Source organism: Phodopus roborovskii, unplaced genomic scaffold (genome assembly GCF_943737965.1).
Source record: "Phodopus roborovskii unplaced genomic scaffold, PHOROB, whole genome shotgun sequence".
Classification (NCBI taxonomy): Eukaryota; Metazoa; Chordata; class Mammalia; order Rodentia; family Cricetidae; genus Phodopus; species Phodopus roborovskii.
In genome coordinates this window covers 7,006,003-7,031,367 of record NW_026126598.1, presented here as the reverse complement: position 1 = coordinate 7,031,367, position 25,365 = coordinate 7,006,003, and the positions used below count along the sequence as shown (strand labels likewise).

Here is a 25,365-nt window from a genome sequence, read left to right as displayed (position 1 = left end):
CAGTTATCTCCTTCTACCCTGGGATATGGTGATTAAACTCAGGTCATGAGTCTTGGGCAGCAAGTTCTTTTATTCCCTGAGCCGTCTTGTAGGCCCAAGATTCTTCCTCTCCTCCTCCTTCCCTACCTCAGGATCGTCTGCAAACTTCAACTCTCATTTGACCTAAACGGTTCTCATAGCCACTGAAAAACATAAGGATAAAGTGTATGTGTGTGGGCTGGGGGGGGGGGTTGCCTTTTTGAACTCTAAAAGATGTGGGCTTGTGAGAAGAGAGTTGTGGCTATCTGTCCCACAGAGGCAGCTCTGTTTCATTTCCTGTTCCCACGGTGGCTACATCTGCTCCCATGTACAGGTGGCCATAGTAAAAACCTTGGCACCCTCTTAGACTCACCTGCGGCTTGCTCTCCCTGGCCATGTATTACCAAGACCCATTGACTCTCACTGCAGATCTATTGAGCCATCTGTTTCACCCTCTCCCAAACCAGGCACTGTGCTGGCATAGACAGTGCTTTGGTTGCCAAACTGCCCCCACCATCTCTCTTCCTAGTGGGTGCTTTCTCTCCATTACCCATGAAAAGTGATCACATCTGCACACCACATTGGGTGAACCACAGTGCAGCCTGAGGCTCGGCCTGTGTCTCATCTTGGTTGATTCCAGCTCAGCAGGGCCTCTCCAGGGCTACAGGGTGAAAGCATACATGTAATCACACATTCTCAGTGTTTCCTCTAACACCGCGCGTGCGTGCGTGCGTGCGTGCGTGTGTGTGTGTGTGTGTGTGTGTGTGTGTGTGTGCGCGCGCGCGCACGCGCGCATGCATGTGTGTATTGGAATGTGTGTAGAGATCAGAAGTCAACCTTGAGAGACCTTCCTTGGTCCCTGTCTGACTTTTTATTGAGATTCTTTCCCTGGGACCTATGACTCACTGTGTAACCAAGCTGCCTCCACAACAAGCTCCAGGAATCATTCTGGTTCCTCTCCCCAGCACTAGGGTTACAGATATGTGCTACCATGTTCTTTTTTTTTTTTTTTTTCTTTCTTTTTTTTAACATGGATTCTGAAAACCAATGCAAATCCACATCCTATGATTGATTGTTCAGCTAACATGCTAGCAACTGAGTCATCTCACCAATCTCATTTATTAACCCATTATTTATTAACAAAACTCTCTCAGTTTTTAGAAGACTGTATGTTCTTTGTTTCCCTGTGCTTCTGTCAAGAAACTGAAAACTATGAGACAATTTTCTTCCTTTGTTTCTCCCAACCCTTGAGCAACAGGGTTAGCACATTACTTATTACTCTTGGTGCATCTCCTGTAGATCCTTTGCCTTTTATTCTCGGGCTTCTATATTAGCCACTTTTCTCACTTCTGTGACAAAATATCTGATAATAGCAACTTACAGAAGAGCTTATTTTAGCTCACAGTTCAAGGATATAGCTCACCATGGTGGAGTAGGCATATCTGTAGGGGTGTGAGATAGTAGGTCACTATCTCAGTCACTGTTCTGTTGCTGTGAAGACACACTTGTGGCCAAGGCACTTCTTATGAAAGAAATCGTTTAATTGTGGGTTTGTTACCATTTCAGAGTTTAGTCCATTATCATCATGGAGGGGATCATGACAGCACCCAGGCAGACATGGAGAACTGAGAGCTCATTATCCTGATCTGTAGGCAGAGAGTGAGAGAGAGAGAGGGAGAGAGAGAGAGAGAGAGAGAGAGAGAGAGAGAGAGAGACTGGGCTTGGCATGAGCTTTTGAAGCTTCAAAACCCAACTCCATGACACACTTCCTCCAACAAATCCATGCCTCCTGATCCTTCTAATCCTTTTAAATAGAGCCCCTCCCTGGTGACCAAGCACTCAGATATACCAGCCTTTGGGGGCCGTTCTTACCTTAACCACAGTCATAGTCATCCACAATCAGGAAGCAGCAGACAGAACTGCGCTTGGCTCACTTTGTCCATTTCATTTAGTCCAGACCCTCAGCCCATGGGATGGTGCCACTCACATTCCCTCCTCGGTTAATCCAATCTAGACTTCCTTACAGACATGCCCAAAGGTGATTCAAGATCCTGTCCAGTTGATAGTCAGCGTTGCCCGTCACAATGTCACATGTGTGGAGCCTCGCCCCCTCAATGTCTTGGCAGTGGATTTCAGTGAACAATGCTTGTTTTTGTCTTCTTCGTTTTGCTGAGAAAAGGTTCAGGAGAGAGACAGACACTCTCCAAAGCTGAAGGCACAGCGTGTTCTTCCGAAGAAGTGATTTTGTTCCAGAAGCGTTGGAAGGATCTTGAGCCCCCTTTATCCTGTGGCAGTGTTAGTCCCTGGCTGGGGGTCCTCTTGACTTCCCAAGTTTTTTGTATGGTGGGGTCTAATGTTGTGCAGCCTCCAGGCATCCCAGGGCACAGATATTGTCTGCTATTCAGCTGTTTATTCCAGCCCAGAGACTTCTCTTCTTTTCCCTGTATTTGCCCTGCCCTGGGGGATGGTGGGGTATCTGAAGCAAATTGCATAATCACCACACTGACCTTTATTCTCTTGTCTTCATTTTTAGTGTGACAGTGACAGCGACCAGGAAGAGAAGGTAAGATGCCACCCCCTCCATTGCAAACACAACACATGAAGCCCTGTGTGCACCTGGTTGCACTCCTACTGGCACTTACTCCCTCCTGAAGGATGTCTTATTGTTCACACTGTGACATTTTCAATGATAAGATACACTGTGCCAAATCTGTGACATCCTTCTCTTTGAAACATGCCCCTTCATGTCTCCTGTGTGTCACACCAAGTTTCCACTTCATGGATGATGACTTGTAGACCCCAAAACATTTTTAAAGAGGAATTAAGGAATTGATTTTTTTTTTTTTTTTTTTTTTTGGTTTATGGTGAAAACATTCACTTTCCTACTGTGTATTTATAATGTCATCTGTAGCTCCCTTTGACTGATCTCTGTGTTTCCTCTTGCTTTCCCATAGCTTCCTAATAGAAATGTCAGTTTTGTGCCCCTAGGAATTTCCTCACAGGGCGATGTGGACAGGGCGGTCAAGGGGACTCTGCTCTCTTCTGTGGGTTGGTGTTGGGGAAGGGGCGTCTCCCTAGCAGGTATGCCCTCTACCTGGAGGTTGAGACCCAGCCTCTGTACACAGCTCAACAAGGACGAAGAAGGAACCCAGGCTTTGAGCCTCCAGAAGATGGAATCCGGAACCAGTAAAGTAGGTTTTCTGTTGATTAAAGTGAAAGGATTGTTGGGCATGCTTTTTCCTTCCTCGCTGTTGACATCCTGCAACCAGGTGTCTTTCTATTTTCACTGACGCCTTGTGCAATTTCAAAACTTACCCGAATCTCAGAATTTATGTATAGCACGGTACCAAAACAGTCGGCCAGTCCTCCCCTCCCCTGTGCCCTGTTCCGTGGGTTCCACTTCCTTCGTGCTGGCTGATCCTGCCCAGAATCCCACAGTTCATGTATAGTGATTGTTCCCTGTCCATCTCGGACTTTCTCCCTCCGCCTCCACAACAACCTCCAGGAGAGATCTGAAGGCTCCTGTTCTCCACCGTCATTAATTTGAATTCAGCATATGTAGCCGGTTATAAAACTCGAGACATCATCATCTGAGCAGGTCAAGCATATTCAGATGAAGACAAATGGTGCTTATTTGATTTCCTTAAAATCAGGAAATGAAAAAAGTGCTCCCTGGAGAAATCACGCTCCGCCTGACTTGGATGATAGACCAGCGCGTGTCCCCCAGATAAGAACAGGCTCTCGCCTGGAGGTTTTTATCTCTGAAGGACGGCCAGGACTGTCAGCTTGCTGACATGTGCATTATCCATGTCATTTTAAACAAAGTGACCTATGGAAGGGTGCGCCGTGCTGTGACATGGTAATGGGCTGTTGGATGACAGCGGAAGTACACACTGGGTAGGGGGCTGAGGGCTGTTCTTTTGTTTAACTGACAAGTTGAAGCTTCCTGCCTCCAACCCCCAGAAGGGAATTTTAGCTCCTTGGAAGTAGAACCTTGGGTATCTTGGGCAGCCAACGTGTGTCAGGGACGGGTGACAGCATACAAAGTGCAATCGATGCCCTGAACTAGCCCCAAGGTCACGTAGGCATATGGCAAAAGTAGCCATAATTCTGTCCGGTGACCCTGGCATCCTGGAAGGTGTTGAAACCTGACCATTTTGAGAGCTCTACAGGCAGGCAGGAATTGTTCACACTTCTCAAAGAGGGTGGCAAGAGGTTGAATACCAGGCTGGGAGAGAGTAAGAAGGCAGGTCCAAAAGGGGGAAATCAGTGGGAGGGCTAGGGACACTATACACATTCTTTTTATGCATGGTTCTGCCTAAGTACTGGGCTGTATTTTGTTTGCACCTTGAAGATCATGCAAGGCTTTGTAACAGGGAGCTGCACTTGGCACTCTTCTGTGCTGTCCCTGCCCTGACGGGTGTTTCTCCAGGCTTTTTCCAGCAGGAGCCCAGGAGCTTCTAATTGCACCAGTGCCTGCCTGGCCCTCTTGTAGTTAAGTCTGCCAGCCTCCTCCTTTTCCAGCTGAGACAGGATAGTGTTTATCGCCGACCTGAACATCATCCTCCCTGCTTTGCAGGGGCCCTGCCAGCCTACTCTATGGCAGAGTCTCTTTCTGTAGCCCCTGAGCCCACCAGAGCACTTGCTGGCACCACTTGGAGAATTTGAATACAAATAGGAATTGCTAATAGTGAAGTAGATGCCACTCAGCATCCTGGGATCCCTTCAGAAAGTCCCACTGGGGATGCTGTTGTAGCCAAAAGTGAGACTTGCAGGAGGGACCTGGTGGGAATTCTCTCCGGAAGACCTGTCATTCTAACTCCGTGGGGATCCGCAGAACCGGCAGTCTAAAATTAGGGTACGGCATTTCACACAGCTGACTGAATTAAGATAAACTCTGCTTTCTTCTGATAGGAAGCTATAATTTATAAAATGATACCCTTACTAATTAATGGGAAAGTATCTGGGAAAGGGCTGGGAAAGCAGAGCCTGTTCTCAAAGGCTGCAGACAGACTTGCATGTGGAAAGGATCTGATGAGCCCCCTCTTGGAGCATTCTCAACCACAGGAACACATTTCATGTTAGAGGCAGAGAACCTGGAAGACTCCTGGGAAGGGAGAAATTGGGTGGGGAATTAAGTAGGCGGTGAACCCAGCATCTTGGATGTGGGATGTCTCTTCATTTGTCATTAGGAACAAGGAAGAGGCAGCACTTGGCCCCCTTATTACCCAAATTAAGCAATTACACCAATCCCACACTGGAAAAGAATTGCTATCAGGAGAACAATGAGGCGACAATGGTATTTCTGCATACTCAGTCTATATTTTCTTTGGTTTTCTCTTTTCTCTAACACTGCCAGCACCTGCACTATGTGAAGCAATACTTCTCATTTGGTTATGAAGTCAATGCCAAGATTTAAAGCCACAGTCTCTCCACCTACCCACTTTTTTTTCCCCCTGTGTGAGCCATGGAATGGCTGGTCAGAAGGGATCTCTAATCTTGTTTCTGGCCCTGTCTTTAATTATTCTGTATGCAGGACGATTCTTGGTATTGTGGTGCATGAGATGGGATGACACAGCCTCACCCATGTTCTTGTAGGAGTAGATTGCAGGCCCCCCCCCCTGCCCAAGCTCACTATTAGCTGCACTTTGTTTACTAGGCCCTAGGCTCACCCTTGGGAGGGGGAAAAGCTGTGCTCTAGCTCAGATAGCTTGAGTCCTGCAAGAGTCCCAGGGGGCTCCAGGAGGACCCAGAACTCAACTCTCATCCCCAAGGACACTCCCTAAAACAGACTGGATGGAAGCACTAAGTTCTAAAAGGTCTCTAAAACTGTATCTTTTTAACTAAGTTATCCAATCATATTACTCATACACACCAGAGTAATGTGAGATCATCTTAAAATGAACATTAAATAAGAGATGATGCATGTTTTGTCCTGTTGGCAGCTCTTCTCAGGTATCAAACCCTTTGTATTTACTGGGGAAAGTTCTTATTCAGGCTTCAGGGCACCAGATAAAGTTCTTTTGTTTGTTAGTATTGTGTGTGTGTGTGTGTGTGTGTGTGTGTGTGTGTGTGTGTGTTTCTAAAAGTAATACTCAAAAAGCTTCTGAAGTAATATTTTTCTCACTTTTTACTTGTTCTTTGAGAATTTCATACACTGTATATGTGTTGGTGTTGTTCGTTTGTTTGAGACAAGGCCTCATTGTATACCTGTGATGGCTTAGAGCTATGATGACCAGGCTGGCCTTGAAGTCACAGAAATCTGCATGTCTGCTTGCTTCTGAAGGGATTAAAGGTGTATGTACTGCCACATTCGAGTTTCATGCAATCTATGTTGATCACATTCATCCCCCAACTCTTCCCAGATGCACCCCTCTTCCATACCCATCCAATTTTATGCCCTCTTTAAGATTTTTCAATTGCCATTTTATTAATTTTTAAGATTTAATGCATCTTCAATTAATATTTAATTAATAATATAATAAGTCAGATTATATCAGTTTCCCCCCCCTTCCCTTTCTGCTCTCCAACACTCCCCTCCATGTCCTCCCTACTACCGAGGTAATGTTTTAGCAACAAAACTGGGTCTGGAAATAAAGCTTAGAGGGTAGCACTGGTACTCAGCTTGTCTAGAAGAAACCCTAGGTTCCATCCTCAGCACCACATAAACCAAGCAAAGTGGTATATGTCTATAATCCCAGCTCTTGGTGGGTGGAGGCAAGAAGAACAGATGTTCAAAGCCATCCTCAGCAACATAGTCAATTGGAGGCCATCGTGGGCTACTTGACACCTTCAGAAAGCAAAGCAAAACAAATGTTTTCTTTAGCTGTTCCTGGTCATGATAGTCTCACACATGTGGGAAGAGGGTAACTTTAAACAAAGAAACCCAACTATGGCTTATTTTCCTAATACAGCAGAGACACACCCCCCCCAACACACAGACACACACACACAGAGCTGAAGGTGAAGATGTGGCTTTGTGCTTACAATGGAAGAATCCTATCACTTGATTGCCAGGTCATGTGTTACCCTTGTTAAAGTCTATAGATCCTCAGCAGCAATCTAGCTAGGTAGCTTTCACTGATGTTTGTGAGCCTCTCTCCTTTGTTTGGAAGTCAGCTGTGTCCTGATCTAGGGGCTGCAGAGATGGATCAGTGGATTAAGAGCACTCACTGCACAAGCAGAAGGATCTATGTCCAGATCCCAGCACCCACATAGAAACACAGAAGTGGTCACCTGTGCCTTTAGCTCCAGTGCTGTGAGGAATGGAAGCAGGGATCAAAGGGACTTGCTAGCTGTCTGCCTAGCTCCAGGTCCAGTGAAAGAGACCCTGTTTCAAGGGAATGGGCCTTGTGATAGAGAAATATACCCAACATCCTGTTCTGGCCTCTGTGTTGCCATAGAAACAGATCTGCCCATACCACACACACACACACACACACACACACACACACACACACTAATTGAGACACAACTGAGTTATGCTAACCTGTGTTTCAGCCAGAATCCTCACCATGCAGCTTTGACAGAAACAGCAGATAGCCACTGCCCAAAAGAGTGGGACCTGTGGTTCTGGTGTTTGTGGCTCTACCACTTTGCTCAGCACTGGGCAGAAATAAAGCACTGGGAATTTTTGCTGAAGTTGCTTTTTCGTTCCTGTGAGGCCTGGCACTCAAACCCTGGGTATTCCCCAGCCATCCCAGTGTCTGCTTTCTGGGCGCCAACAAATGTGCAATCTCTTCCCCAGGCCTCTATACTTCTCTTGCAATTTGATTTTCTCATAAAAACATTTCTAATCCATTTGTAAATTTCCTAGCATTTGGGGGGCAATTTCTACAGTGGTTGGCTGAGTTTCAAGAGCTTTTTCATTTTGGAGTCTCAATTTCCAAAATGCCTATCAACCTCTCCTTACCCCTCCGATATTGTGTCTGGGTTAAGATGACATTTTATTATTCTTCCAATGTTATTGTGTTTCCAATTGGCTTAATTATCCCCATATCCACCCAAAATTCCTATTGATGCCGTCCTCACATTAAATTTCTACTGAAAATTATTTTAAATCCTGAACCTTCTTATGTTTTTTCTTTTTCTTTCTATCATAGTGTTTTCAGGCCAAAGTAAAACTGGATGTCTGTGTGCAGTAATCTTCCAGAGTATATCATTTCATATGTCTGAAACACAGATTTCAGTTTTTTGTTTCATTTGTGTTGGGGGTGGTGCATGTGTGCCATGGCATACATGTACAGAACAGAGGACAGCCAGTAGGAGTCAGTTCTGTCCTTCCCCTAAGTGTATTCCAGGGGTAGAACTCAACATATTCCAACTTGGAAGCAAGTGGTTTACCCACTTAGCCATCTTAATGACTCCCCATATAATTTTTATATGTAGGTAGGAATTGTTGGAAATTTCTCAGATATTGTCAGCTGAACTTTTGTTTCTTGGGATAAATGGAACGAAAAGTATGGAGAATAGGATTTCTGTAGAAACATTTCACTTTTCACATTGGTGGATCATAGAGAGGAGCCCTTGGAGACTAGTTTCTAATTTATTTTAGCTAGCCAGCTCCCAGACTATAGAAAAACCACTCGATAGTACTGGACATTGGAATTACTATCTATAGTGGGGCTGGATTTGTTGATCTTGGTCCTGGTTTTTCAGTATAGCTGTCTAACCTTAACAGCATAGCAGAACCCAAACTATAGTAAGTGTATGGTGTGTGTGTGTGTGTGTATGTGTGTGTGTGTGTGTAGGTGGGGTGTTTATGGAGCCAAGGATGGCTTTGAACTCCTGATCCTCCAGGCTCTATCTCCCAAGTGCTGGGATTACACTATAACTGGTTTATGCATTGCTAGGGATAGATCCCAGGCCTTTGTGTGTGCTAGGGAAACATGCCTCCTAATGAGCTATGTCTCCAGCCTCAGGATTGTCAGTCTTTTTCACTTGCCAAGATGTCAATAATGTCCCACAAGAGCTGTTTCATTCTTAAATCTCTTTTGAATACATGAAGGAGAATAGGCATCATGAACAGACTTGGGCACCTGTGGGTTGCTTCATGTACATAACTGAAGGAAACGTACCTGTGGTTCATTAAATGTCTGCTGCTTCCTTCAACTGGTCATATATATCCACACATTCTTTTTCTATCATATGCATTGTTGAATCTGAACTCAGCTGGACCTTCCTGTAAACAGAGAAATCAGTTCCTTTTCCATTCTTCAATCATCAGTCTGGATTTGGGGAAGCATGGCTACTGAGTAAAGATCTCACTTACATAATATGTTCCGTGAGTACACATAATTGGTAACAAGTCTCATTTGACCTATGAAAGGAGTTCTGGAAACATCTGAAATTGAGCACATGATTTTGCGTCCTCATTCTCTTAAGTGAGCTACTGCCTGGCGTTTTATGGCTTCCATGAAAGGATAGTTGCAGAGCATAGACCAGTGTGCTGGAGTCATGGCTATGGGCCTAATGGGATTGAGCACAGCTCTCCAGAAACCTGGTATCAAACATATTTGAACTAATGACACCTTTAATGACCAACCCTGTCTTAGCAGCTTTTTTAGGCTGCTCTGTGGCTATCCAAGGCATCTTTCCTATTCCATATCAGAGTTGCAGAATGCTCTGTGCGCAACAGAGATGTGAGAATTTCTCTTAACCACAGGCATGTGTTTGTGTGTTCATGTCCCTGCCTCAGTTAGCCCCTCTGCAACTTCTGCATAGCATGGTGGTTACAGCTAACTGTTCCTCATAACTATGCCATTTCAATGTGATAAATACAGAAAAATGTCTGTATTAGGATATATTACTAATTATCTCTATTCCATAGAGAAGTCTGAAAACTTATTTTGAGGAGGATTTTCAGTTGATGAAGTGCTTGCCTTGTAATCATGATGACCAGACTTCTATCCGTGTATCCATGTTAAAAATCTGCATGTGGTAGCATATGCCTGTACTCTCAGTGATGGGAGACAGAGGCAGGAAGATCCCTGGGGCTCTCGAGGCAGCTAGCCTAGACTACTTAGTGGACTCCAAGTCCACTAGAGACCCTGTCTCAAAGAACAAGATGGGTAGCACCTTAGGTGTTGTCTTCTGGCCTCTGTGTATATGCACACAGGAGCCTATTTTTGCACTGGTGCACACGCACACACTGATCCCAAAATTCAATGGAAGGATATACTCATTCTAATTATTAATGCTACATTTGAAAAGTTTCCCCTTGTGTCTGTTGCCAAACTTTTCCTAATCAAATTGGTATCTGCTAACTATAGAACTGTGTGACATCTTTAATTCCATGAGGCCAGAAGCAACTTTCTCTACTATTACCCCAAACATGGCTTGAATTATAATCTACCAGAGGCAGGGGAGTAGAGTGTATGAAACACAGATTGACTGGGAGTCCCTGAAATGGACAGTTGTAGTGTTCAAGATCATTGTGGATTTTGTTTTGTTTGGGGGATTTGTAATGAGTTCTAGTAGTCAACATGTAGATGCCACTAATAACAAGTTGAAATTAAGGTCAAGAAGACTATCTAAATTGTTATTTAGATATAAAGAAATAACTTCCCAGCTGGGTGTTGGTGGTGCACGCCTTTAATCCCAGCACTAGGGAGGTAGAAGCAGGCAGATCTCTATGAGTTCAAAGGCTCCAAAGCAATACAGAGAAACCCTGTCTCAAGAAACCAAAAAAAAACAAAACAAAACAAACAAACAAAACACCAAAACAAAACAAAAAAACTTCTCAACCAGATATGTTGTCATACATCTTTAATCCCAGCACTCAGGAGGCAGAGGCAGTTAGAACAGATCAGATCTCTGTGAGTTCAAGGCCAACTGGTCTACATAGAGGATTCCAGGCCAGCTAGTGTGACAGGGAGTCTTTGTCTCACAAAACAAAAAGACAGCAACAAAGGCAGGGGGGGAGAGGGAGGCAGAGAGAGAGAGATTTACTGTGCAGTGCTACTTGTACAAACATCATTTTATATATGACCTGCAGTCCTTCAAAGACTATCTTCTCAAGCCCGTGTCTTCATCTTACAAGTTATAAAAATGGAATGTAATGATGGTTGAAGAGCCAGGCTTTGAGTCTTTTTCCCTTTTAGCTTAGCCTCCTGCCCTGGTAACAAAAATAACTCAGAAAAGTCACAGTTTCTATCTGTGGTCACTTGGCATCATAGACATGGGCTTATGATGGTCCAGAAGAACACTATGACTGGGAGTGTGTGGTAGAGCAAAGATGTTGACTCTGTGTTAGCCACAAAGTGGAGTGAGAAAGAAGGAATCAGGGTCCTAGTATATACACTCTCCCACGTTAATTACCTACTTTCTGTATCTAGACCAAACCTCCCAAAGTCTCTACCACTGTAGCTGGGACCCAAGCTAAAGACCAAATGATCACAGTTGAGAACTGTACAGAAGCCATATTGGAACCTGTGTTATGTGCTTCTTGAATGTAAGACTTGAGGATATCATCTATCCTTATGCCTTCGCTTCCACCCACACGAGTCCAGCAAGCTTCTAAACACTACACCATGACAGTAGACACCGAGTAGATTCAACATGCCCACTGGTAACAACAAGCACGGGCCCTTTTGGTGTGTGCCTCTTATTTTTTCAGCATGGTAAAGTTGTCCAAGATGTGTTAAGTTTCTGCTCTATCACTGTGATAAGTAATCTGATGATACATGGGTTAGGAAAGAAAGCATTTATTTTGGCTTACAGTTCCAGAGGACACACATTCCATCATGGTAGGGAAGCCATGGCAGCAGGTATGTGAGGACAGCTTGACAGTCAGGAAGCAAAGAGAGAGTCAGAATCAGGGACGGAGACAAAGAGAGAGACAGAGACCGAGGGGCACCACACACAGAGAGAGAACAGGAAGTGGGTGTAGACTATAAAACTCTTAAAGCACACCCCCAATGATGTACTTTCTCTAACAAAGCTCTACCTCCCAAAGGTTCCACAACCTTCTCAGTACCATGGACTGGAGAGCAAGTGTTGAGATACAAGAGCCTAAACCATTACACAGAGGCAAGAAGGAAGGAAAGGCTTCTCATAAGACATCTAGATTGATTCTAACATGGGAATAGTGGAGTCTGCCTTGTGGGCTGTGATAGTTAATTAGAGGCACAGGCCATGCAAACCACTAGAATAATATGTTGGGTTATGGACCTCAGTTTTCTTTTAAGTATATGCATGTGTACGTGTTGACATTAAATGTTTAGTTAAATACTAGGCTCCTGGGTAACTCACTCATAGCATCTACCAATGCAAATACACAGTAAATACCCTGAAAATATTAGCATTATATCTAAGCGTTGCTTTATTAATTATCCAAGTCTCAGAAAGGAAAAGGGACTCACCTTCATGCCCAACCATTGTCCATGAAGAGCTTGGCCTTCTATAGAGGCATTTTTAGCATCTCCCTCCCATGAAGTTGATCCAGACTGGTACCCATGTGTGACCAGAATACCAGAATGTACTATAACTGTCACTCTCACAGATGATGGTTTGGCTCTTGTTCATCACTTGACCTCACTCCCTCACCCAGAACTTTCCTCATCCACCCAAGCATCAGTTCTGACCCTTGTGAGTAATCTCCGTGTCCCTTATTACCACAGGGCCTTCCCTCTCTGGGCACCAAATGCCAGAAGACATGTCCGTGAAGCCCAAATGGCAGTAAATATCTGAAGCAGCCATGTTCCCATTAAAGATTATGTATCTGCCACTAAGGGGAGAATATAGTGTTTATCTGCTGGAGTGTGTACCAGCTGAGCTGATTACAGCATAGCACTCCGTCAGCCAATGATTGTCCCATCTTTTATCATCTGTGTCACTCAGCACCAAGGAGGAAGAGAATGGATAGCCCCTTTACCCCTTCCCTCCCCCTCCCTGTCCCCTCCCTCTCCCCCTTCTGCCCCTCCCCCCTCCTCTCTCTCTGTACCCATTTTGTGTAGAAAATTTGTATTTACTTTGGGAGTGTAATTTGTTCCTCATGGATAATGTGACCCTGAGCGGAGCCGGATCATGGGTTAGTTGAAGTGATATTTTCCGCTAATGGTAGTCGTACATCACCGCTGTCAGCTCGGGTTAGGAGGCAAGCACATTACAGCTCCATTTTACCTCTGCAGGCATCTGGGATTATTTGCCATAACCGAGTATGACATGACCGCACTACAGAGTGCATTAAAATTTTACTGGCTTCTCAGGCAAGTTCCTGGCTCCAGTGAGCGCTTCAGGCAGGCAGTCTGATGGGGGACCCAAGGGCCCTGACTTCCTACATAGAGGTGCAGAAGGTGGAGATAGCCTAAGATGGGCTGTTTTTCCCTCTGAGAAAAGAGTCAAGGAAAATCTTGGGAGGTAGAAGGGCAGGTGTATGTGTCTCTAGATACCTCAGAATGACAGGTGACAGGTGGCCCTATATGGGTAACCAGGGGCTGACTGAAGTGGGCACTGCAGTGGGAGGTATCCTGTGCTTCAGCCCACAGGGCATACAGAAAATAGGTCCTTATCCAAGGAGATGCCAGGGTAAGGAGGTCACTGCCAAGCCCTGGGCAAGTTCTTATTGTTCTTGTTTGTCAGAAGCCAGGCTAAATTAAGGGAGTCAGAGTCTTCAATGTGGTAGAATCCATGCTGTTTGTGGAACTGAAACTGGACTGAGCAATTAATAAGCTGGGTGGTGATGGACACATGTAATCCTAACGCTCTGGAAGTGGAGGCAGGAGGATCAGAGATTCAAAGGTTGGCTTCTTACAAAGTTTAAGACCAACCAGGGTTATAAGAGCCCCCATTTGAACCACAGCAGAAACAAAAGGCTGGGGTTGTAGCTCAGTCAATAGAGTGTTTATGTAGCTTACACAACGCTCTGGGTTTTATTCCTATTACTTTGTAGACTGGGTGTGGTGTTGCCAATGCTTAGCAAGTGGAGGTAGGAGGATCATGAGTTCAAGGTCATCATTGGCTACCATAGCAATTTCATGCCAGCCTGAAATTCTTTGTCAAGGCCATGACATCAGCAAAAGGGTTGGTGGCATAGCTTAGTTGATAAGAGACGCTGTCTCCAAAGGTACAATAAGACCAAAAGTGTCTGCCAAAACATTCTGCAGGTTGTAGTATTTTTTTTTTATACAAAGCTATGTAGACATGAGCACCCCTATTTTACTTACAAGGAAACTGAGGTCCAAAGAGGCTTTGTAACTTTATATACTAATGACAGAAATGGGTTTCTCATCCATTTCCTATTTCTTATCACCTGTGAGGTTTCTTATTCTCGGCTAGAAATAAAAGTATTTACTTAAGGCAAGGTTAGATGTGTTTTATACACACCTACAATTCGGATCCAACTACAGCCATCATATAGGTAAGTATTAATAGTTATCTAGGAGGAAAGGAGATCCATGTACACAAAGTCTCATCCACACCAATGGCAGATCAAGAGAACTCTGTGTGTGTGTGTGTGTGTGTGTGTGTGTGTGTGTGTGTGTGTGTGTGTGTGCGTGTGTGGGCGCGCGCGTGTGCGTGTGCGTGCATGCATTGGTCAGTTTATAACTTGTGGGAGTCAGTTCACTCTTCAAGCATATGGCGATTAAACTCAAGTCATCAGGCCTAGAAGCAAGCACCTCCACCTGCTGGACCATCTTGCCAGCCTGATCAAGGTCTAACCTCCATTGGTTGACCTTGGAGGCAGTACTCTCTGCCACCAAGCAGGACTCTCACTCATACCACATTCCAACAAGCCTGCAAGCTGATGGGTGAAGACCAGGGACATCATAACATGTTGGCATAAAAGGAAACGTTCAAAGCATGTTTTGTCACTTTTCAGTTGTAACTCAGCTAACATCCAACAAAATATTGCTCAGTGAAGACAGCCTGTGATGAGCTTTAATTAAGTCATAAGTCCTGTTCACAGTTAGCACATCACTTGAATGCAAATGGTTCTTCTAAGGGCCTTGACAAGCATTTATTTTGATCAGTTAAGACTTACAGTCACTCCAACAAAATGCTTTATACCACTTAGCATCCCTTAATATTCTTACTGGGAAAGAATTCAGTGTAGGGGCTAGAGAGATGGCTCAGTAGCTCAGTTGGTAGAGTGTTTGTCTGGAGTGCCTGAAGCCACCCTGAGTTCTATGCTTGGTACCTCATAAACCAGGTGTGGTGATGCAGGTCTGTAATCCCTTCACTCTGGAGGTAGGGGCAAGAGGATCGGGAGTTTAAGATCATCCTCAGCTATATAATGAGTTGGAGCACAGCCAGAGAGCTACATAAAACTCTATCTCCGAAGAAAAGAAGAAAAGGATGTGGGTGCTGGAGCAATGGCTCCGTGGGTAAAAGCACTTGCTATAAGACCAAGAAGACCTGAGTGGATCCCAGCACCCAAATAAAAAGCTGAAGGTGGCTGAATATATGTATAACCCTTCCACTGGGGGAAGCAGAAGCAGGAGGATTGCTAGAACTAACTACCAGCCTAGCTCCAGATTCATTGAGAGACCCTTTCTCAAAGGAATAAGAGAGGATAGCTGGGCAGTGGTGACACACACCTTTAATTCCAGCACTATCGGGGCAGAGGCAGGTGGATCTCTGTGAGTTGAAGCCCAGCCTGGTCTTAGTTCCAGGGCAGCTAGGGCAACACAGAGAAACCCTGCCTCAAAAAATGAGGCGGGGTTGGGGGGGGGGACAGAGCAAGATAGCTGGCATCGTCTAACCTCCGTGCTCACATACACCTATGCACACAAAGACATAAAGGATTCAATCTAAACTTATGTGGAATCATGTAATTTCTCCAAAATGACAAGCTTTGAGTGGATCTGGGACCTCAAGCTGCAGGTACACTGAAAGGATCACAAATTCCACATTTCTGAGGTCTGGGTGCTAGACACTAATCCGATACCCACAGGGTGAACATTGCCTTTCCTTCTAGCCAGAAAGGCCTCCCTTTCTTCTAGTCCTTAGATGTTTGCCCTCCACCATCCTCACCAGGAGCTGTGCATATGGTACAGTCATCATGTCTAGGATTTAATAAATGATACATACACCAAGTAAGAACTTGAACATGTAGGATAACATCTGTTAAAGGCAAGAGAAGAGTCCATGGACAAACATAGCCTTTCTCCCTAGGAACTTAGAAATTAAGTAGCATGACAGAGTTTGTGCTCCCTGGCCATGCTCCCCTCCATGGCCTCACAACATCTCCATCGGTCCTTCCCATCGGTCACTCAGGCAGTAAAGAATGAGAACAGAAGTATTGATCCAGTCATAGAAAAGTAATTATCCCTCTAGGATGTTCTGTTTAGACTGCAATCATAATTTTAAATAGTGTATTCCCCAGAGGCAGCAGAACAGCATATGGTTGTCTTTGTTTAAGTGAGGTCACACTGGTACTCTCCATGCTTTCTGGACCCCAGTGATGTGTGCAATCTAAAGTGAGTACATATTTGCAAAACTCAGCTTAAGCAGGAAGCCACGTACCAAGCGATTATTTGATTATGCATGATAGACTTGCAACCTTGTACAAGAAAACTCTGTGAATCATTAGAACTCTCTGGCTTTAACAGCTTCAGCAGGTGTTCAGTTTTGTTTTGTTTAAGACATGGTCTCACTATGTACTCCCAGCTGGCCTCTAGCTCAGAGTCCTCCAGCCTCATGCAGACTCTGGAGTTCTGGGATTACAGGCATATGCTAATACACCCAGCTCGATTATACTTTTTTTAAATTTTTATTTGCAAAGAGCATAAACTCAAACCAATTGATAATGAAATGAATTTGACATCCAAATACATATTAACCAAGCTATCAGAAAGGTTGGGGAGGTGGCTCGGTGGTTAAAGTGCTTGCTACACTCAGAGAAGCTAGGTGGAGGTAGCACATGTTTCTAACTGCAGTGCCTGGGGTGGGGTTTGGGGGGGGGGGTGCAGCGCAGAGACAGATAGATCCCTGGAGTTCATTGCCAGCCAGGCCAAGTTATTTAATAAGCTTCAGGATTAGTGGAGGTATGGTCTCAAAAAATGTCAGGGGTAGGGATAGTAAATAATAACCAAAGAGGACACCCAGTGTGAACCCATGGCTTCCAAACCCATGTGCACAAACACAAAACAAACACATACATATAGCATGGACAAAGAAAGGCTAGGATCTGCAGCTAAGAAATACTGAATCCTCTAAGACTCAGTTTCCCTTTTTGGTAGAAATCATGACCCATCCACAGTTCAGCATCAACTAGAAGGATCTCTTCCATCCCAGTTTGCAAGACTCAAGGCAAGGATTCTGGTTGGCTAAAATGAAGTTAACTGTCTGTACATAGAAATTTCCCTGTTCTGACTGTCTTCTCCCAAATAATCAACATTAGAGGCTTCGTGTTATTTATAAATGCTCGAACCAATAGCTCAGGCTTATTACTAACTAATTCTTGTATTTTAAGTTAGCCCATATCCCTTATTTGTGCTAGGCTATGGTGGTGGTACCTTTATTGGCATGGCATGTTCATCTCCTGCTCCCTTGGCATCTGGCTGGTGACTCTCAGACTCTGCCCTTCCTCCTCCCTGAATTATCCTAGTTTGGCTCTCGTACTCAATTGCTTCCTGCCCAGTTATCAGCCAATCAGCTTTTTATTAGCCAACAAGAGTAATACATATTCATAGTGCACAAAAAGATTGTTCCACAGCACTTGCCCAGGGTAGATAATCCATAAGGGACTGTGGGCCAGGCTACCATTTGTCAGGCACTTGAAGCTGTATCTATCCTCTGGGTAGAAGGCCTGAGCCATGCTGTTTGAGATGTAACTGTGTTCTTGATGATGGGGTCAGTGGAAAGCCCAGAATGTTGACAGCTAGGCAACCAGCTGTGTGTTCTGAGACCCCCCACCTCCCTAACCTGCCTGCTGCCTGTCCCCACAGAATCTGCCTTGATCATCCAGAGTTAACACTTAAAAAGCATTCATAGGGGCTGAGGAGTCCCCAGAATCCACATTAAAAAGTCAGGTGTAGCTATCCATGCCTATAACCCCAGCACTGAGGTGAACAGAGATTGAGCGATTGCTGGAGCATGCTATATACTATGTAGCTGCAGGTTCAATAACAGACCCTGTCTCAAGGGAATATGGTGGAGAGTGATAGAGCAAGGCACCCACTGTTTTTCTCTAGCAGGCATGCATTTGTACCACACACTCTTAGACACACACACTCACAAAAGTTCCCAGGGCTGGAATATAGCTTAGTGGGTAGAGTACTTACCCAGCATGCACAAAGCTCTGGGTTCTATCCCCAGCATCTCATAAACTGGGTGTGGTGGCACACCCCAGTAATCCTGGCACTTAGAATATATGGGCAGGAGGATCAGATTGGGATCATTCTTGATTACATAATGAGCCATGCCTAGTATACATGAGACTGTCTCAAAAATAGTAATCTTATTAAAATAAATAAATGAGTGTTCACAGACTCTAAAATGTGGATGTGTTTTCAGTTATGCTTAATAGTTGTGTAAATATTCAGAGCCTATAAAGTACCATTTACAGATTAATTCTATCTCACTGAAACAATTAAAGCTGTAGAAAGGCATGCAAGTTTAAAATGTGATTGTTCATGTGTACATGTATTGCCAATAGACCAGAATTCATTAATATTTTAAATATAGTAGTTGATGAGTTCCTCCCCAATTACAAGACAGCCACCTTGAGAAGCATGAAGGTCTTTGAAGTCACTGGGATGGTAATTATTAAATGATTTTTATCTAGAGTACAAAATGAAGTCTTCTTTTCCAAAGGGATTTTAGTCACTTCAAAGAACTGACGGGGTCCTCCAACAACAGCAGGCAGCCTTGCTAAAATGAGTATCTTAAGCATGGAAATAAGATGCTGGTGATGTAGTTCAGTTGATAGAGTGCTTGCCTAGCATCCAGGAAGCCCTGGGTTTGATCCCAGCACCATATAAACCAGGGGTGCTGGGCCACACTGCAATCTAGGAATTCAGAAAATAGGAGCAGAGGGATCATTTGTTGAAGGTCATCTTTAGAGACAAAGGAAGTTGGAGGCCAGCCTGAGCCATATGAGCCCCTATCTACAAAAGATGGATTGGATGGATGGATGGATGGATGGATGGATGGATGGATGGATGGATGGATGGATGGATGGAAGGATGGATGGAAATTCAATCTTTACTTTTTGCCTTAAGTTTAACCTTGAGTGCTCTGAGCAAAGCATCGTGGTATCTGAAGATAGAAAGATTGCTAAGGTATACCGAACCTTTGGAGAGATGCTTTATAATTAAGGAAAAGGCCAAGGTACCTTGGTGAAGTCTAAGAGTCTGGTAGTCTGCTGCCCTGGAGACCAGAGAATGGAACCATCCTGTCTAGGGAAGGTAGCATTCAAGCTAAATCTCACTGGAAGTCAGCAAGTATTGAGTTAGCAAGGCCAGTACAGATAATATAGTGGCTTAGTTAGGGTTATGATTACAGTGATGAAACCACAAAGAGCAAAAAGCAAATTGGGGAGGAAAGGGTTTATTTAGCATTTCTACATGTAGTCATCATTGAAGGAAAGCAGGACAGGAACTCATGTAGGGCAAAGAACCTGGAGACAGAAGCTGATGCAGAGGGGTGCTACTGACTAGCTTGCTCCCCATGGCTTTCACAGCTTGCTCTCCTGTAGAACCAAGGACCACCACCCAGGGTGGCAACATTCACTATGATTTGAGCCCCTCTACATCAATCACCAATTAAGAAAATGCTGTATAGCAGGAACTTGTGAAGGCATTTTCTCATTTGAGGTTCCTTCCTTTCAAATGATTATAGATTGTGTCAACTTGACATAGACTAGCCAGCACAGTAGGCAAAGGGAAATTATTTGCAAAGAAGGGGAAAAAAGAAGCAAGCAAGCTGAGCAGAAACAATCCCACCTCCACTACCTCATCTGCATGGATGATGGGCAAACATCCTTACCATCCTGCCTCAGCAGCAAAGAGCCACTCCTGCTGCTGTGCCTTTGCCTTCTCTGAAGGACCATATCCTCAAAACAAGAGCACAAACAAGCCCTCTCTTAAGTTGCTTTTTTGGCCAGGTATATCATTGCTGCGAAGTATAAATTTTAGCCCGTAGAGAGAAGGCAAATAATATGTGTTGATACAGATTCAGGCTTATGGCAGGATGTAGAAGAAGGCAAGAATAAAAGGCTCGGCCAAACTAGACTTTACATGGCAAGGGGAAGGTTTGGATGTGACTGTGACCCTGACAGCGGCCACTCGGGACTGTCAGTGAAGGGCACATCAGGTTTGACTTTGGGGAGGAGAATTCAGGCAGAGGCATTCGAAGATGGGGTGGATGTGAGGGACACCTGGGCTGGAAGTTCATGGAGGACACTGTTGTTGAGTGAGATCTTAAAGTTACAGAGAAGGAAAGAGTTGGGGTTTGGAGCCATTTATAAAGTGAATTAGTTTCTCAGGAGCAATGTGATGTGAGCAGGAAGGGCAGGAATGAGTTATGGCTGATTCTGCCTTCACATAAGGCTGACTAGGATTGTGTTTTAGATTTATTTATTATGTGCCTGAATGGGTGCACTACAGTGCATGTGTGGACAGAAGACAGCTTGCAAGAGGATCTCTTTGTATCTCAGAGTTCAAACTCAGGTTGTCAAGCTTGGCTGCAGGAACTTTTACCATATTGCCAGCCCCAGGTACATTTAGACTGCAACATCAGACTCCCAGAGAAGGGAATACAGGAAATATGAGCAGGGAAGGTGTTGGGAACTTTCAGCTGTCTGAAGTCAAGGTGCATGCTTATAATACTGAAATTCAAGGAACAGTTGTGGCTGTGGAAGAAGGAAGGACCACACCTCAAGAGTAGCACCGATAAATGCAATGGATTCACTATGTGCTGGGTTAGCAGTCCGGACGTAGTGTTGGTCCCCTGGCTACTTACCCACCCACCCCCACCCACCCCCACCCACCCCCACCCTCCCCTGTTGAATTCTCCTCTGAGTCTCATTGTCCCTTTCTAAACTGATACTGAAATTAACAGTAACTTTTTTTCTAAAGATTTAAAAAAATTTATTTTATGTGCTTTGGGCTGCCTGTATGTATATGCATCATTTTTTCACGTTGTTCCAAGGAGTCCAGAAGGATCCCATGGAACTGGAATTAGAGACAGTTGTGAGCCGCCATGCAGGTGCTAGGAACAAATCCTGGGGCCTGTGCAAGAGCAAAGGTGCCCCTAACTGCTGAGCCATCACTCCAGCAGAGCTTTTATTCATAAGAGCTTTTATTCTGGTTATAAGGAGAACTCTTACTTAAGAGAGATTAATTCCACATCCTTGGGAAACCACTGTAAATTCTCAGGGTGCGCACAGAGAGGAATGTGAAATTCTATTATCATTTAGCATTAATTAATACTCATTTTCTGTAGCATGTGCTGAGACACCAACATGCGATAGACTTTGAGACCACACAGAGAGGAGGGAGGGACTGGAAAGAAGCAGGGGCCACCAGGTAGGGCTGAACTGTATGGAGAGCAAGGGTCCAGGCTCCGAGAGAGAGAGAGACAGAGAGAGAGAGAGACAGAGACAGAGAGAGAGACAGAGAGAGAGACAGAGAGAGAGAGAGAGAACATTCTGGCTGTAGGAGGCAGGTCTACATCCCCAAATGAGAACATGAAGCTGACTTAGCCTGGCCTGACTTTCACCCACTAAGATCTGCCATCTATACTCCAGAGGGGCCCTGCATCCCAGTACTACCACAGGCACACACACACACGCACACATACACACACACACAAGCATGCACTGCACCTACATGCATGTATCTGCACACTCATGCACAGGTACACATTCACAGACACAAACTTGCATGTATAAGCACACATACCAGAAAGAAGAACAGGGAATCACAGAGGGAGAGAGAGAGAGAAGAGAGAGCATTGCCCTTCACTGACCTCTTCTCCAGATTCTAGGCCCCTGGTTTCACTTGTTTTACCTAGTCTTACCTGGCTATACAAGTCAGGTGATGGGCCCTAGAAGATGAAGTGTGAATACCCACCTCCCCCACCCCCACACACAACCCTGCTTCTTCTACAGAGATGCCCTGTTGCATAACTTTGGGACAGAGGCTGCCAGAGAGGCCTAGAGGCTGTTCACAGAGTTCTCTCTATCGGCCTGACTTCCAGGCAGGTGCTAGGCCAAGCCTAGTTTATAAAGATCCTGGCTCTCTTCAGAGATTCCCCTGTGTGTCCTGGGCATCGGATAGAGAAATGAGCAGTGTGGGTTTAGCTTGAGGAGTTAGCCGACCTGCCAGGAATTACAGGCAGCATAACTCAGTGGGAAGAAGGTGACCTAGTGGTCTTAGCTCCACCCCCAGCCGGATGACCAGGCCTCTGCTCTCAAACAGCAAGAGGTGTCAGTTTACTTAGTGGGATTGTTTCATTGAGCATGAGGATGTGCTGCAAGCCTCCTATGATGCTCAGCAGCCTTAGTGAAAATACCAGCCAGGCTAAACATGGTGGCTCGCTCCTTTAATCTCAGCACTCAGAAGGCAATGACAGGTGGATATGTCCCTGTGGGTTCAAGGCAGGCCTGCCTGATCTACAGAGTGAGTTTCAGAACTACACAGTGAGAACCTGTCTAAAGCATATGTACATATTTATATATGTGATCAGCCAGGGCTGGAGAGATGATGGCTGGGCAGTTAAGAGTGTTGACTGCTCTTGGGAAGTCCCAGAATTTGGTTCCCAACACCCATTTCAGGCAGTATGCATCTGTATGTGACTCTGCCTCCTGGGATTCAGATGCCTCAGCCCTTTGGGGCCACCTGCAGTGCACATACATACACCTGGTGAAAATAAAGAAAGTCTTTAAGTCCATATTAGTGGAGGATTGGAGGTAAGGCTCACTTGGTGGAATGCATGCCTAGCCTACACAAAGCTCTGGGTTCCATCCCCAGCACCACCTAAACCAGGCGTAGAGGCAGAGGGATCAGAAGTTCATGGTCAGCCCAGTGTGATGGCACATGCCATTAATCCCAACACAGAGGCAAAGGCAGACTGATCTCTGAGTTCTAGACCAGCCTGGCCTACAGAGCAAGTTCCAGGACAGCCAAGCCTACACAGAGAAACCCTGTCTCAACCCCCACCCTCCTCAAAACGTTCTAGTTCATTCTTGGGTACATATTGATATTCAAGGCCAGTTTATATTGAATGAAAAAAAAATGAAATTAAAGAAATAGGACATGACTACCCCTACAGTACAGAGAAGATTTTTATTGTAGATATAAGTGAGAAATCATGCAGAGAGAAGAGGTCAGACTGAACATGGGTAACAGACTAAACTGGACCATGAGACTGGGGGGAGGAAGAGATGAGAGACTGCCTGAGCCAAAGAGGCCAAGAGACTGGGCAGTGTTGCCAAAATGGTTGAGTTATATAGGGATCTGGCTGGTGAAAGGGAAGCTCAGCCCCTGGGAGGAGAGGTTTAGGGTAGAGGACAGGGTGAAGAGTGCTGGGAGGAGCCACAAGTATTGGGTGATCCTGGGAGAGCTAGCCAGCATCTGCTTTGATATGCTAATAGGCCATTTGTCCTGGTTTGAAACCTAATATACAGGAGACCCTATTTCAAACACATGTTGTTAGAGGTACTGTTAAGTATAGAATTGTGCTTCATATACGGGGCCCTGGGTCTGGTTCCCAGCACCCCGGGAAACAAAACCGAACCATCAGTTATTACTGTGGATTGTTTTATCTCCATCCTCATCAGGCTTCCATTTTCTTGGGCAGAAGAAATATCTGGGACAGCTCTAAATGTACTACAGAGCTCACTCACAAAACAACACTTTTTTTTTCTTACTCCATCTACTTACAACATTAAAAACACAGTGGAAAGTGCTGGCTCAGCCAGTAGAGCACTTGCTATGTATGCAGGAATCCTGAGTTCAGCGCTTCGAAACCCACATTTTCTAAGCCAGGCATGGTGGCGTGCACCTATAATCCTAACCCTGAAGAAGTAGGAACAGGAGTGTCCCTGGCTTACTGTCCAGCCTAGCATACTCTGTGCATCCAACCCAGTGAGAAAATCCTCTGTCAAAAAGTATGGAAGGTGGCATCTGAAGACACCCGAGGTTTGTGTACACATGCGTGTGTACACAGCGCAGAATAAAGACATGCTGATGAGGAGAAAGCTGCCTTGCTGCCCAGCCTTTTCTGCTATGGGGAACAGATGGAGCATGGCATCAGAAGTTAGGATATATGGTGCAAGGTGGGACCGCAGCAGATCCGATGAGGGGTGGGGCATGCCACCAAGCAGAACTTAGAAGGGAAAGGGAGAGAGGGGAGAGACAGAGAGAGAAGATAGAGAGACAGAGATCTGTCTGACTCCTCAGAGAGATGGCCAGAAGAGAGAAAGGGGAGGTGGGCAGAGTTTGCCTCTTAAAGAAACCTTTTTGCACCTGTATCCAGACTTAAGTAGCAGCCATAGGACCCTGGGCTGGCCAGAGTACTGCCTGAGTGCATCCTGCCAGGTAACAGGGGCAGGCCAGCATAATGCCTGAATCCTAACAGGTATGGGGTGTTGACAAATTGCCCATCTAACAGGATGTTTCACAAAGAGACACAAATGTGTGATTGTAACATCCTGGCCTCCTCAAATGTACTCAACCGGTTTCACTGGGTGTGATTTAATTTTCCTCTGGTGATGAAAAGTCCTTTCCAAGCCTTCTGCATGTTTGCCTTGAGCAGTGGCAGTGTGGGTTATCCTCTCAATGTGGAGCGTGGGGGTGAGCATGGCAATCCACTACCACACCCTCCAGTCTCTGACACCCTCAGGGCTCACTCCTCCAGTTTCCAGAGAAGAGGTGTTCAGCAGTGTCAGTATCAGCGGGGACTAAGCATGCCCACAGCCTCACGAAGACTTCTCGTAATCTTTTAGGGAACCTCAACTCAAACCAAATCCTTGGCTTTGATGTAGAAAAGGATTTCAGTATAAGCAAGTATGAAGTGGAGTTGGAGACATATTAAAAGATATGTAATATAGATCTTAATCTTGGGGAAGGGCATAAGAGAAAGAGGCTGTCTACGTGTGTGGTCTTCTCTCAGCGGACTCACACTTCATTGTCTTCACATAGATGTGTGTAGGATTTGGGTGGGGTTGGAAGTTATTATCTTCAAAGGGAGGCTGAGGAAGCAACTGCCACTACAGGGTGGTTCCTGGGGGGCCCTGACAGGATTACAGTTGATAAGGTAAATCCTACATCCCAGGATGCAGGAAGTTAGGATGTGTTCACTGTAAACAATGTTAATAGTCCTGTGAGGTTCCCAGAAAGAATTCTGTGGAGGAATGAGCACCACTAAAGGTCATACACACTCAGGCCTTAAATCTAG

General features: G+C 45.1%; 1 protein-coding gene across 5 annotated transcripts in view; it reads left to right on the top strand.

Moving 5' to 3' along the window:
• The window catches only part of Auts2 (activator of transcription and developmental regulator AUTS2), a 1,043,762-nt gene that overhangs the window by 715,941 nt on the left and 302,456 nt on the right, over nt 1-25,365 (top strand). For all 5 annotated transcript variants that reach the window (XM_051204788.1, XM_051204790.1, XM_051204791.1 and 2 more), the window contains exon 5: nt 2,552-2,581. In XM_051204788.1, coding sequence (XP_051060745.1) covers nt 2,552-2,581 — 30 coding nt within the window. The remainder of the gene's footprint in view (nt 1-2,551; nt 2,582-25,365) is intronic.